The sequence below is a fragment of the Bufo bufo genome, chromosome 9 (assembly GCF_905171765.1).
Source record: "Bufo bufo chromosome 9, aBufBuf1.1, whole genome shotgun sequence".
Lineage (NCBI taxonomy): Eukaryota > Metazoa > Chordata > Amphibia > Anura > Bufonidae > Bufo > Bufo bufo.
The window spans coordinates 7,378,610-7,391,543 of NC_053397.1; the positions used below are offsets into that span (position 1 = coordinate 7,378,610).

The 12,934-nt window shown below is 48.6% G+C and overlaps 1 protein-coding gene across 1 annotated transcript; it reads right to left on the reverse strand.

Moving 5' to 3' along the window:
* Positions 1-332: 332 nt before the first annotated feature.
* On the reverse strand, positions 333-1,277 carry LOC120979367 (olfactory receptor 5V1-like). Its single transcript, XM_040408080.1, has one exon. It carries the CDS (start codon positions 1,275-1,277, stop codon positions 333-335), a length of 945 nt encoding a protein of 314 aa, XP_040264014.1.
* Between the last annotated feature and the right edge of the window lie 11,657 nt (positions 1,278-12,934).

The following is a 12,934-nucleotide window of genomic DNA, read 5'->3' on the forward strand; positions in this document are numbered from 1 at the left end:
CAGGACATGAGGGCGCAGCACTTTCATTTCTATTTTCTGTATTTTGCCGCAGAGAAGGATGAAATGAACCTTGAGCAGATTCCTCCTCCATTGCTAATCCTGTCATGTCTATACAGAAGTTGAGCAAGGTGTTGATCCAAACTGGTTATGTGAAGCAATATGGGGCCATCTAAACTGGGACCTTCTGAGCTGTGTGTGCTTGTTTTTGGTGTCTACACCCTCCATGGTCCTCCATGTTGTACCCTGTGTTCTTACTTCTGAATTTAGGAAATGCTGTCACAAGGTTGTCATGTCTATGCACCACTAAGTCTATAATAAATCCTGGGCAGGAGTCATGTACCATTGTCTGGGATCAGCAGGTCTATATGTAAAGTTCTCCTCAGTGCGACCTTCAGGTCTTTACTCCTGAGGCTGTAAATTAAGGGGTTGAGTAAGGGGGTGATTAGTGAATATATCACAGTGACTGCTCGGTTCATTGAAAAAAAATTACTTGTGTTAGGTACAAAGTAGATAAAAGTTACTGACGCATAAAATATGAAAACCACAGTCAGATGAGACGTACAGGTGGAGAAAGCTTTACGTTTTCCATCATTGGTGTGAATTTTAAAGACTGTGCTAAAAATTCTGACATACGGGTAAAATGTGGCAACAAAGGCTACGGAGCCGAAAAGAACCCCAACAACTATTAAGATTATAACATTGATGGTAATATCAGTACAAGAAATCTGGAGCAAATGGGGCAGATCACAAAAGAAATTGTGGATGAAGTTGGGACCACAGAACGTCAACCTTCTTAAGCATAAAGTATAAATGATGGGGGCGAAGAAAGCAGACGACCATACTAAAGACACCATCTGAGTACAGGTGCCCCAAGACATGACCTGAGAGTAATGGAGAGGGCGGCAGATGGCTACATACCGGTCATAGGACATAGAGGATAACAAGAAAGCCTCTGAGCCTGCAAAATACATCACAAAGAACATTTGTGCAATGCAGTCTGAGAAGGAGATGGACCAATGTTGGGTGGTAAGATCGAAGAGCACCCTTGGAGCAGTGACCGATGAGTAGGACATGTCCAAGAATGCTAAGTTTCCAAGAAAGAAATACATGGGTGTGTGAAGATTAGCACAAGTAACAACTAGTAGGATGATCAGACAGTTGGTCAAGAAGGTCATCAGATAGATGAGAAGAAAGACGATGAAGAGGACATAGATGGTCTTCTGATTTTCAGATAGACTCATGAGAAGAACGCTGGAGATCGTTGTTTGGTTCTTCATTCCTCTTTAAGTCTTTAATTTTATCAATTTGAGAAAACTGATAGCAACAATGAAACATTAGTAGATGTCGATTGTGTGTAGGATCCCAACTGGTGAATATCTCAGCTGATACTGAGACCTAATGGCATCCTTCATTTAAAACTAATCAGTTCTCTCTGGAGCATAAAACACAGAGTCCCAAACCTCTGCTGTAGACATCCAGAAATAATATAAACTAAGAAATAACATAATTGGGTCTCAAGACACTCATTTAATGGTTGTTTATCATGTAGGATTTTGCATTTTAACTTTAACCAGTGAAGATCCACAATGTACAGGTCTCTGAGAATTTGTTATACCTGGGACACTGGCCGCCGACGTCCGTGCTCTATGGTATCTAAACTGGGGATCAGATTACAGGAGGGCCTGCCAATCACAGGAAATGCTGGCACATCTGGCATGATGATGTCACATAGGTCATGTAACTTTAGGCGTCCTGTTTGACTTTTGCATCCTATTTAAGCAGGCAGCTGCCGGTCACGGCTGGCTGTGAATAAGGTATTCCGGTTTACATTGCATTTATTCTGGTGACTGCTGACCTCTTGTTTGGATTTCTGATTCTACTTCTGCCTGACGATGTGAAGCCTGATGTGGCTTCTTGGTATTGACCAGGTTTTGGTATCATATTGCTCTCGATCCCCCATAACAGTGCCATGCCATCCACAGATCCCCCATAACAGTGCCACCCACAGATCCCCCATAACAGTGCCATGTCATCCACAGATCCCCCATAACAGTGCCATGCCATCCACAGATCCCCCATAACAGTGCCATGCCATCCACAGATCCCCCATAACAGTGCCATGCCATCCACAGATCCCCCATAACAGTGCCACCCACAGATCCCCCATAACAGTGCCATGCCACCCACAGAGCTCCCATAACAGTGCCATTCACAGAGCCCCCATAACAGTGCCACCCACAGAGCTCCCATAACAGTCCCATTCACAGAGCCCCCATAACAGTGCCATCCACAGATCCCCCATAACAGTGCCATGCCATCCACAGATCCTCCATAACAGTGCCACCCACAGATCCCCCATAACAGTGCCATCCACAGATCCCCCATAACAGTGCCACCCACAGATACACCATAACAGTGCCATGCCATCCACAGATCCCCCATAACAGTGCCATCCACAGATCCCCCATAACAGTGCCATTCACAGAGCCCCCATAACAGCAGCTATGTTGTGTTGCTATATTGTGAATAGGAACCAGAGTGTTGGAGAGACCCCCCTCCAGGCCCCATTAGACTCCATTGTATTCTCTAATGGGAGGGGATTCTTTCGAACACATTTTTTAAAGGACACTGAGATAGCCTCTGCTAGAAAGACCCCTCTCCATGGCCCATTAACTCTCAATTGTAGTCTATACTGGGGCCTGGAGGGGACTGTTTCTAACAGAGGCTCAGTAATGGATGCTGAGATGGCCTCTGTTAGAAATAACCCCTTCCAAGCCTTTTAGACTCGATTGTAGTCTCTAATGGGGCCTGGAGGGGATTCTTTCGAACATACTCTCTAAAGGACTCTGTTAGATGTACCCCTCTCCAGGTCCCTGTACTTCACTTCATGCTGTTTGTCCATTGTTGTGGGATCAAGGAATTTCAGGGATAAGAATCTCCTTAGGGGAGCTTCTCTGTGCTCCAGTGCATTTATACACTTAATATATTTTTCTATTACATTAGAGTAGGGCTCAGAAAATCCCAGGTCGCCATGGCGACTAGAAATCTTATCCTGGCAGCCCTTTAGCGAAGGCTGCGCTGCAGGCGCTAATGCGTTGCAAATGCTGCGCATGCATTAGATCACCCTATAGGAAAGCATTAAATCAATGCTTTCCTATGGGGAAAAATCTGACCCTGGAGGTCATCATGCAGAGTGTGAGGACGTCCATTGTCAGATACCAGACCAAAGGTCTGTTGGAATCCAGGAAGCCCTCAGGTGGCTGCCTGCGACTAGAGGCTGACTTATTGCTGGAACGTAAACAATGCAGTTTCTCTAGAACATTGCAGCTCGATTTGCAAAAGGGACACTGTACCCAGACCACTGCAATGAGCTGAAGTGGTCTGGGTGCCTTTTGTGTCACTTTAACTTTGAAATCTTAATAAAGCTTGTATAGGGTGTGGCTGGAGGCGGGGCAAGGGTGGGGCTTGCGGCAGAACATGGGTGGGGCCTGTAAGGGGGCCCTTGATTTATTTTGCCCTGGGGGCCCTGAGGGTTCTCAGTCTGCCTCTGGGTGTACTCCATAATAGAAAAGTGCAAGCAGCTTCCAGAAACTATAGCAGCCACAGTCATAATGGGGATCCAGGAAAGTGAGTAAAGTTCAGCATCCTTATGAGGGTTGAGCGAGCAGCCAAGAGAAGAGGGCTTGTTTGTGGAGGTAACTCTTGTTTATGGCTCCTGGACTCTGCAGTATCCCAGACCTGGGGGTATCTGCAGGGCCGGTGCAAGGATTTTTGCCGCCCTAGGCAAGATAAAAATTGCCCCCCCCCCCCCCTTATCAGATGAGCTGCCCATATCATGATATCACATATGTTCCACCCCTTTCTCAGCATTTAAATTAAAAGAACTGCTATGTTTCCCTTAGGGTTAATCAAGCTTCTTGTAGCTGTCTCTTTTTGCGGAACGGAATTGAGGACCCATACATTTCTATGGGGCCGCACGACGTGCGGACCCGCACTTCCGGATCCGCAATTCCGATCCTGAAAAAAATAGAACATGTCCTCTTCTTGTCCGCAATAGCGGACAAGAATAGGCATATTCTATTAGTGCAGGCAGTGTGCGGTCTGCAAAATGCGGAACGCACATTGCCGCTGTCTGTGTTTTGCAGATCCGCGGATCCGTGGATCCGCAAAACACACACGGATGTGTGAATGGACCCTAAATGTGAGGCAAATTAGTTTCCAATGTAGTATTAATAACTAAACAATTACATAATAAACATATTGCATTGTCTACTTACCACCAGGACAATAAGATGATCTGGTCTCTGGCTGCAGTCTGGCTCTGGGGACTGCCTTGTCACTCTCTTCCCCCCCTCCCTTGTCACTCTCTTCTCCCCCCCTCCCTTGTCCCCCCCTCCCTCCTTTGTCACTCTCCCCCCCCTCCCTACCTTGTCACTCTCACCCCCCCTTGTCACTCTCAGTGAGCACTTCCTGTCAGTCCGGCCGGGTACAGAAAACAAAAGCTTCTGTACCGCGGACCGAACAGAGCTCGGCCACGCTACATTAGAGGCGCTTCCCTCCTGTCAGTCCCTCTCTTCAGGCTGCGCCCGGGCGGTGCATACACAATCATAGACGCGCCAGCCCGGGCAGTAAAAAATTGCGGCAGGATCAGCTCGGCCGCCACTTAACCAACGCTTTTTTTTTTAAACCGCACGCTGCCTAGGTCGCCTTACAGGTGGCACCGGCCCTGGGTATCTGCAAATGTTTGTTATGTATTGGTATTGTTATGTACAGTACTTTCACACATTTTTTTCCAGCAAGACGAGGAATGGTTGAGAGGAACAGAGCTAACCACTCTTTTCCTCTCCTCTTCGTAGGAGTGCCTGTCAGGAGGGGCTGTTCCAGTCCAGACAGCAAGGAGTGAGGAAGCACATGGCAGAGCTCCTGCTCCCAGGAACCGTATCCCATTCCCCTGTGAGACCAGCGATCCAAAGGGATATTAAGGAACCAGATCTTTATTCTCCTGTGAGACCAACACTACAGAGAGACCATCTGAATTCAGAACACAGCTTCAAGAAAGCATCAGTGTGAGAAGACAGCAGAGTAATTTGCGAAACTACAGCTTTCAAAACACTGCTGCAAGGTGAGGGACTACAGCTCAGACACCATCACTCACCCTATCACTAGGCCAGACTAACATCAAGCCTCTATTTGAGTGGGCACCTATATCCAGAAGTGTCTGCTAGTGCTAATCAATTGCCCTAAAACCAGCCACCATACCTCCTTATCTGGTGCCAGAAACTGCACAAGTTATATTATGTACTGTTATACTTTCACTTCTGATCTCATTCTTCGTTCTACACTTTCAATGCCCTGAACCCCAGGGAGTAACGGCCTGAGGGAGTACATTGTGACAACACCTCATCAGGGTCACCATCACTCCCACCTTCTACGCCGGCTCCTCAGGGGCTTGCTGCAACGCCACAGCCCATGGCTGGCTTTAGACAGCTTCAGATTCCCAGTCATACATGTGGAACAGATTTTGGGGTTTCTGTGTTAGGGTCTGCACCCTGCAGTAGGCATAGTAGAATTGCACTCCTCAGCCGGGGCCCGAATGTTTTTCCCAGAGCCCCAAACATTGTGGTTGCTGTACATTCAACTATTGCCAATAGCTCCCTGCACTGCCATAAATCACTCTTATAGGCCAATGGCCACTAGGCCTGAAGCCTATTAGTGGTTGCCTGTGTGCTGGCATGGGATGCATAATGACATCATCGAAATCGCCTGTGTAGGGACGCAGGCAACAGAGGCCAAGAAGAGGCGGCAGGGAGCAAAACTGAGATATTTGAGTTTTTTTGTTTTTTTTTATGTCACTTTGGGGGAATTGTAGAGAACTACAGGGGTCAGGTGAATTGTAACTGCTGCGATACTACATGGGGCAGAAGCATTATAACTACTTGGGCAGGGGCATTATGCCTATTGGGGCAGGAGCATTATAACTACTTGGGCACTGCCTGGGGCAGGAGCATTATAACTACTTGGGCACTGCCTGGGGCAGTGACATCATAACTGCAGGGCACTACTGGGGGCAGGGGCATTTTAAATACTGAGGCACTATGGGGACATTATACAGTAACTATTGGCGATATTAGAGGGGACATTACCGGGGACACTACATGGGGCCTTATTAATACTGTAGGCACTATAGAGAAACCTTACTACTGGCTGCACTATGGTGGGCACAATATGGAGGGCACAGCTACTAACAGGGGCACTCTTGCGGAGCATTATCACTAGGGATGAGCGAATCGAAGCTGACGAAGTGGAATTCGATCCGAATTTCAGAAAAAATTAGATTCGCAACAAATCTGAATTTCCTCACGCTTCGTGGTAACGAATCACATTTTTTCCTAAAATGGCTGCTGCACGTGTGAGGACATGGAGCAAGGAACTCTGGGAAGGCGGGATCCCCCATAATGCCATGCATGCAGCCAATCAGCAGCCATCCAGCCCTGTGATGTCACAGCCCTATAAATAGTGGCACCCATCTTAGATGGCTTTTTTGCGAAAATTGATGGGTGATTGTAGATTATCTTCCGTAGGGACTGAGTAATTGCGTTGATTAGCCATTCAAGTGGAGGACTCTGCACCTTTTAGAGAACTGATGGCTTGTGCCGATCCGAGGTGGAGAGTTCCAAGCCATAATTTCTTTGCCAAAAAGGCACAAATATGTAGAACAGAAGGTGGACCAGTCCTTGAGCCTGTCGGTGTCTGGTCTGCCAAAGTGCACAGTAGCGCCGATGTGTGGAGCTGTAACTACGGTCAAGGACAATATATGTCTTTTACGGCCCACTGGGTGAATGTGGTTCCTGCCCAGCCACATCAGCAACTTGGCCAGGTGATGCCACTTCCGCCTCCACCTTCTCACGCCGTTGGTCCTGCGACAATGTCCGCCTCTGCCTCCTCATCCTCCACTGTGTTCTCAGCCTCCAGCTCATGCGTGACACCTGCCGTTTGCTCGTGCCCTTTGAGGAGGCCTCATTATTTGTAATTTGCCAGGACTACGGGGTGAACAACGTGTCACGGCGGACATGCGCTCAGTATAAACAATAACACACCAACCAGGCTCTGGACGAGAGACAGGGGAAGGGTCACCTCCTAGTTTATCCCTGACCTCTATCCCTGCACTGCTCAGCCCACAGGCAGACCTTGAAGGTAGGTGTGCTGTGTCCTCCAGCCTGGACTGACAAAACCCTGAACTCCCTGAGATGGTGAAGTGGGAAGATAGGAGCAGCCTGCTCGCACAGAACCTGGATGGGATAGATGACACAAACAACCAAACTAGAAATGACACTTATCTTCTGAGAGCAGGAACTGACAGCCAACCTTCCCTCCAAACTTCCCAGACCAAAATGATCAGTATAATCCGCTCAGAGCACTTAGCTGGAGGCCATTTAAACTAAAGACTCCACCCAGTGCACCTGATGAGAGGCGGATCCAGCACGACACCAAAACAAATACTAAACTCGTGCTGCTATCCTGGCCGACCTCCGCACATCGTCAGAGTGGGGCATGACAGTACCCCCCCTTCTACGGGTGACCTCCAGACACCCTGGACCAACCTTATCCGGATGGGACCTATGAAAGGCCCTCACCAGTCGGCTGGCGTTGACATCTGACGCCGGAACCCACATCCTCTCCTCAGGACCGTATCCCCTCCAGTGCACCAGGTACTGGAGGGAACCCCGAAGAACTCTCGAGTCGAGAATCCTGGAGATCTCGAACTCCAAGTTTCCCTCGACTAGAACAGAAGGAGGAGGCAGTGGCGATGGTACCACCGGTTTAACATATTTTTTTTGTAAAGACCTGTGGAAGACATCATGGATCCTCCAAATCTGCGGAAGATCCAGCCGAAACGCCACAGGATTGATCACCGCAGAAATTTTATACGGACCAACAAATCTTGGACCCAGTTTCCAAGATGGCACTCTCAACTTGATATTCTTAGTGGACAACCACACCAGATCACCCACACACAGGTCCGGACCAGTCACACGTCTCCTGTCAGCCATTCGTTTATACCTCTCACCCATCCTCTCCAAATTCCCTTGAATCCTCCGCCAGATAGAGGACAAGGCAGAAGAGAATCTCTCCTCCTCTGGCATCCCGGAGGAACCAGACCCAGAAAAAGGTACCAAACTGAGGATGGAAACCGTATGCGCCAAAAAATGGCGACTTACCCGTGGACTCCTGCCTACGGTTATTCAATGCAAATTCTGCTAAGGACAAGAATGAGGACCAGTCCTCCTGATTCTCAGCCACAAAGCACCTCAAGTAGGTCTCCAGGTTTTGATTGGTACGCTCTGTCTGACCATTCGACTGTGGATGAAAAGCCGACGAGAAAGAAAGTTGAATACCAAGCCGAGAGCAGAACGCCCTCCAAAACCTGGAGACAAACTGCGCGCCCCTATCAGAGACAATATCCGAAGGAATACTGTGCAATCTGACAATATTATCCACAAAAATCTGCGCAAGAGTCTTAGCGTTAGGCAGACTCGTTAGTGGTATAAAGTGAGCCATCTTACTGAAACGGTCGACTACCACCAAAATCACTGTTCTCCCGGAGGAACTCGGCAGGTCCGTAATAAAGTCCATGGACAAATGCATCCAAGGACGAGATGGAATAGACAATGGAAGAAGTGAACCAGGCGGTCGAGTATGAGCAACCTTTGACCGAGCGCAGGTTTCACAAGCTGTCACGTAATTACTCAATACTTTTATGTAACCCTGGCCACCAGAACTTCCGGGACACCAGATCACAGGTGGACTTACCACCAGGATGTCCAGCGAGAACAGTATCATGATGTTCCTTGAACACCTTGTATCGTAGGTGTAATGACCGGCGTCACGCACAGGGAGGAAAAAGGGAAAGCCCTGCCCAAGGGAGAGGGAAAGGTGGTGACCCCTAACTCACCTTGCGGCTGGCACCTGACTGCCCTGACGTCCCTAGACGGGTTCCTCACCCGTGCGGCGATCACGTGCCTAAACCCTGGCTTTCCCTAAAATGAGCCCTAGATAGTGAACGGGCCGGTGGGATCGCTAGTCCGCACCACTGTCACTAAGAGGGAAACACCAGGGAGAGGACAGACAAAACAGACAAACACATACACCCAGGTGGGCGACCACAATAAACCACAAAGGTCCAACAGGGATCCGGAGGGTAGCGTTCTGGACCAACTACCAGAGAACGCAGCAACACAGCTCCAGAGGGTCAGAATAGATGTCCAGGCAGGAAGCTCTATATCTGGCAACCAGAGAAGTGTGAGAGGGGAATATAAGGAGGTTTGGGAGTGCTGGACAAGGAACAGCTGAGGAGAAGGAGCTACGGATCCCTGAGTGACCCAAAAGGGTTTGCAAAGCAAACCCAGAAAGCTACCATAAGGAAACAGCCCTATCTTACATAGAGCGTGCAGCCAACCGCTGCGACTTCCTGACCCCGGGTATAACAGAGTCAGGCGTGGTTCTTGACACCCTCGTGACAGTAGGCCCTCAGGAACAAACAACCTCCCTGGGGGACACGAACCAGGAGCCCCCTCCTGAGCTCCCAATATCTCCATCTCCAATTCAGGGTACAGAGCGGAGACCACCACCCCATCCGCCAAAATCGGCGCTGGATCTTCAGAATCACCTCCCCCAGGGAAGCTGCAAGACAAGGCATCTGCCTTGACGTTCTTGACCCCTGGGCGAAAGGTAACCACAAAATTGAACCTGGTAAAAAACAATGACCATCTGGCCTGTCTAGGGTTCAGACGCTTGGCAGATTGCAGGTAAGCCAAATTCTTATGGTCTGTATACACAGTAACGGGGTGAGACGCCCCCTCTAACCAGTGACGCCATTCCTCAAAGGCCAACTTGATAGCCAACAACTCCCTATCTCCAACATCATAATTCCTCTCGGCGACGGAGAGCTTCCTGGAGAAGAAGGCACACAGGACCCACTTGCCAGGAGAAGGACCCTGCGAAAGCACCGCCCCAACCCCCACCTCTGATGCATCAACCTCCACCACGAATGGCTGAGATACATCCGGCTGCAACAGAATGGGAGCAGACGCAAAACGCTCCTTAATAGCCGAAAAGGCCTGCAATGCCTCATCCGACCAGACAGACATCAGCGCCCTTCTTGGTCATATCAGTAAGAGGTTTGACTAGAGTGGAATAATTCAAAATAAATTTTCTATAATAATTCGTAAACCCCAAGAACCACATCAAAGCTTTCTGATTCTCCGGTCGGTCCCACTCCAGAACCGCCCGGACCTTTTCGGGGTCTATACGAAAACCGGAATCAGAAAGCATGTATCCCAAGAATAGGATCCCAGGTTCTCAAAATGACCCTCGTGCGTATTGAAGGCCGTTTTCCACTCATCCCCCTCCTTGATCCTGATCAGATTGTATGCTCCTCTTAAATCCAACTTGGAGAACACCTTGGCTCCAACAATCTGATCAAAAAGATCAGAGATCAAAGGCAGGGGATATGTATCCAGGACTGTAATACGGTTCAACTCCCGGAAATCCAAACACGGTCTCAGTGATCCATCTTTCTTCTTCACGAAGAACAAACCTACACCCACTGGAGACTTAGATGGTCTAATATGACCCTTTGCCAAACTCTCGGCGACATACTTTCGCATGACCTCTCTCTCGGGTTGAGAGAGGTTGTAAAGCCGAGACTTAGGCAACTTGAGATTCACTGGGCAATGAGATTCACTGGGCAATCATAGTCATGATGAGGGGGCAATTCCTGAGCCCCACCCTCCGAAAAGACATCCGAAAAATCTGAGAGATACTGAGGCAAGGCCGTAATGGACACTTCAGAAATAGATGTGACAAGACAATTATCTGAACAAAACTTGCTCCAACCAATGATTTGTCTCGCTTGCCAGTCTATAATTGGGTTATGTCTAGACAACCATGGCAACCCCAAAACTATTGGAGCTGGCAAATCCTTCATGACAAAACAAGAAATAATCTCAGCATGTGAATCACCCACCCTTAAATGAATACCATGAACAATGTGAGTAAGGCTCCTTTGAGAAAGAGGGGAAGAATCAATCGCAAAAACACGAATCTCGTTCTCTAACGTGCAAATACTTAGTCCCAAGCCCTCAAGAAACAGAAAGTCAATTAAATTTACCCCAGCACCACAATCAAGAAAAACATCAACAAACACATTTCTGGACTCTAGAGCCACCATAGCTGAAAGGAGAAAACGATAACTGCAGGGAACTTGCATACCAGTCTGCTCCACCACACCATTAATACTACCAAGTGTGAGGGGAGTTTTCTTTTCTCTTTTTTCTTTATCTCTTTCCCCTGTGGTTTAACATAAGGACAAGAAAAAATAAAATGACCCCTCTTCCCACAATAGAAACATAGATTGTGCACTTTTCGAAAGTCTCTACTATCCGAATGGCAAGATATCTGACCTAACTGCATGGGTTCCTCCCCTACCCCAGAGTAACAAGCAATATCACCCTGGTCAGCTGGTGAAACAAAACCACACGCGGGAGGAATCCCCTGCACGGAGGGACCCTTACACCTCTCTCTGATACGTCTATCCAAACGTATAGCCAAAGACATTGCGTTCTCCAAAGTCTCTGGGTATTCATGAAAAGCCAGGGCATCTTTCAACCTTTCAGATAACCCCTGACAAAACTGACTACGTAACGCGGGGTCGTTCCACCCCGACTCAGTAGCCCATCTCCTAAACTCTGTGCAGTAAACCTCAGCAGTATGTTTACCCTGTAGTAAGTTACGTAATTTTGATTCTGCCATTGAAACTCGATCTGGGTCATCGTAAATCAATCCCAGGGCTTTAAAAAATTCCTCCACCGACCAGAGGGCCAGAGAACCGGGCGGCAGAGAAAAAGCCCAGGATTGCGCGTCCCCTTTAAGCAAAGACATGAGGATACCCACCCTCTGATTACCTGATGAAAATGGGCACAATCGAAAGTACAAATTACATGACTCTTTGAAACGGAAAAAATCATCAGTACCCCCTGTAAATTGCCAGCACTCTCTGACACTGTGTGACCGCACTACGCAGATCCGCAACCTCCAGGGATAAACCCTGCATGCGGTCAACCAGTGCATCAATTGACGCCATCACAAAAGCGCTGACTAATGGTCGTCACAGTATGGCGGATTATAATGTCACGGCGGACGTGCACTCAGTATAAACAATAACACACCAACCAGGCTCTGGACAAGAGACAGGGGAAGGGTCACCTCCTAGTTTATCCCTGACCTCTTTCCCTGCACTGCTCAGCCCACAGGCAGACCTTGAAGGTAGGTGTGCTGTGTCCTCCAGCCTGGACTGACAAAACCCTGAACTCCCTGAGATGGTGAAGTGGGAAGATAGGAGCAGCCTGCTCGCACAGAACCTGGATGGGATAGATGACATAAACAACCAAACTAGAAATGACACTTATCTTCTGAGAGCAGGAATTGACAGCCAACCTTCCCTCCAAACTTCCCAGACCAAAATGATCAGTATAATCTGCTCAGAGCACTTAGCTGGAGGCCATTTAAACTAAAGACTCCCCCCAGTGCACCTGATGAGAGGCGGATCGAGCACGACACCAAAACAAATACTAAACTCGTGCTGCTATCCTGGCCGACCTCCGCACATCGTCAGATTGGGGCATGACACAACGTTATTCCACTGCTTCATATGCTGGAAAAGATGCTGGTAAACCTTGCTGGTCAGTGGACTGGAGACGTGGCGCCTACATCTCACGCCCACATGAGCCCTGTGGGGGCTGAACTGGAGGAGGAGGAGGAGGAGTAGGAGGACATTGGAGCACAAGCAATGTGTAGCAAAATGGGTGGTTTTTCTACACAGTTGACAGTAGAGGAGGAGCAGGAGTAGCTGGAGGAGCTACAGGGCGATGAGGAA

Excerpts from the sequence above, each read along its gene's own strand:
- LOC120979367 (XM_040408080.1), bottom strand. The coding sequence starts at position 1,277 with ATGAAGAACCAAACAACGATCTCCAGCGTTCTTCTCATGAGTCTATCT.